Source organism: Pinus tabuliformis, chromosome 4_1 (genome assembly GCF_031772625.1).
Source record: "Pinus tabuliformis cultivar Carrire ecotype Pingquan chromosome 4_1, CPIR1, whole genome shotgun sequence".
NCBI classification, from domain to species: Eukaryota; Viridiplantae; Streptophyta; class Pinopsida; order Pinales; family Pinaceae; genus Pinus; species Pinus tabuliformis.
In genome coordinates, this window is record NC_142303.1 from 279,634,005 (window position 1) to 279,635,821 (window position 1,817).

Genomic DNA, 1,817 nt, shown 5'->3' on the forward strand with positions numbered 1-1,817 from the left:
CTCCATCTATTTATTTACCCTTCATTTTCTTCCACTGTTTTGATCTGTTCTTGCTTTTTCCCTTTATCTTTCTGTATTGGCTCTATTGGTTCATCACTGCTTTCCTCATTGATCTCTTCCATTTCCTCTTCCTGTAGCACAACGAATTTGTTCTGATTTTCTTGTTCCTTCTCTTTCTATGGGTTCTTATGGTTACTTGTTGGTTTTTGGGTCCTTTTCCTTCTGTGGACCTCCTAGAATCCCCCTTCCGTTTCCTTACTAGATCCTTCTTCCTTCCTGCTTCCTTGAGTGGGCTCCGGGAAGTTCTGAGGGCAAGATCTGAATAGATGCCCATATTCATGGCATCTCCGACACCTGAAGGGTATGTGCTCATAATCCAGAGGTTGTTGCCAGATTTCATCATGATATTCTACTTCTATGCAATCAGGGAGAGGTTCTGTAATGTTCATATAAACACAAATCTGGGCATAAGAAGTGTACCTTCCTTTTCTTGTTGTGTCAGCCACTTTGACGAAGGTCCCAATCGAGTTACCTATTCCTTCCAGGATTTCCGGGTCCCAGAAATCCATTGGGAGGCCAAACAGGCGAACCCAGATTGGTGCTGCCAGCATTTTTTCCTGATCCGGGTTGTAGCATTCTTCCCAGTGTCGCATAAATAAACCAGCATTATTGAAGAAATAAGGGCCATCTTCAAATACCTTCTCTTTGTCTTCCAGGTTAGAGAATACTACTGAAAAGAAGCCTTTCGCTCCTAGTTTCAAGTCTATGTGACCTTTCGGTTGCCAATGTTGTTGTATCCATTTAACCAATTCCTTCTCTGTAGGCCAGGCCCCTATGAATTTGTAGATCAGCGCATGATCTTTCATAAACCCTCTATATTCCTCTAGTTTGTTGTTGGGGATAACAAACCTTGGTTTTTTTACTGCTCTAGGCAGACATTTTCCTCCCAGACCCACTTGCCAGCGTGCTCCCATGACTGGTGCATCCTTGCCCCTTTTTCCCTGACTTCTCGTAGTCCCATTTCTACTTGCTTCTCCTGCCATCACATTCTTGTAGGAGGGGATCACTCCCCCCCCCCCCTCCAGGCTCATCATTCTTTCGTCAATCCACACCTGGCCCAGTCGATCTTACTCTATGACCTGTGACAGTGCTCCCTTGTCCTTCTCTGTTGTGGTCTCCCCTGCCCTCTATTGCTGTTGCAAGCCTGCCGAGGGCAAACCCTGCATCAAACCCTAGCTTGTGACTCCATTCTCCTGCCACCTTCCCCTTGAAAATTGTTCTCACCTTTTTCTCTTGATTTATCACAAGACTACAGATCTAATGAATGATAAATGCTATATTTTGTCTTAGGAAAGCATTAAAATGATCACCATATTATATTTTCATGTTCTTTCTATTTTAATATATTTTTGCAAATTAGCTATAGAACACAGCCTATTCTGCAGCTAACTGTGGGTTCCGTAGCTACTCTCATGGTTTGGTAGGTTACAGGTGTCAAATGAAGAACTGGGCCACATGGGCATCTCCAGAATCATCTCCACATGGATTCTATCCTACTCACTCGGTCCAGATCGATAGAAAAGCATGCCTAAAGTCATGGTCAAAGATGGAGTCAAATACATTATCTAGTAGCAGTAGGACTCTTGATTTTCTCTTTCGTAGCTAATCAAGAGTCTAACAATTTTGTTGAAGAGTTAATGCAGATTAAGCCACTTGTAGCTGATCAAAAGTTGAGGAGTTAATGCAGATCAAGTCACTTGTCGTTGATCAGAAGTTTAACAGTCTCATTAAAATTCGAATTAAGCCACTTGTAGCAT

General features: G+C 42.8%; 1 protein-coding gene across 1 annotated transcript; it reads right to left on the bottom strand.

Moving 5' to 3' along the window:
* Positions 1-233: 233 nt before the first annotated feature.
* Positions 234-1,043, bottom strand: LOC149175345 (uncharacterized). The gene has a single exon (XM_089421118.1). The coding sequence runs from the start codon at positions 1,041-1,043 to the stop codon at positions 234-236; it is 810 nt and encodes a 269-aa protein (XP_089277244.1).
* Positions 1,044-1,817: the final 774 nt, after the last annotated feature.

Excerpts from the sequence above, each read along its gene's own strand:
- LOC149175345 (XM_089421118.1), bottom strand. The coding sequence starts at position 1,043 with ATGGCAGGAGAAGCAAGTAGAAATGGGACTACGAGAAGTCAGGGAAAA.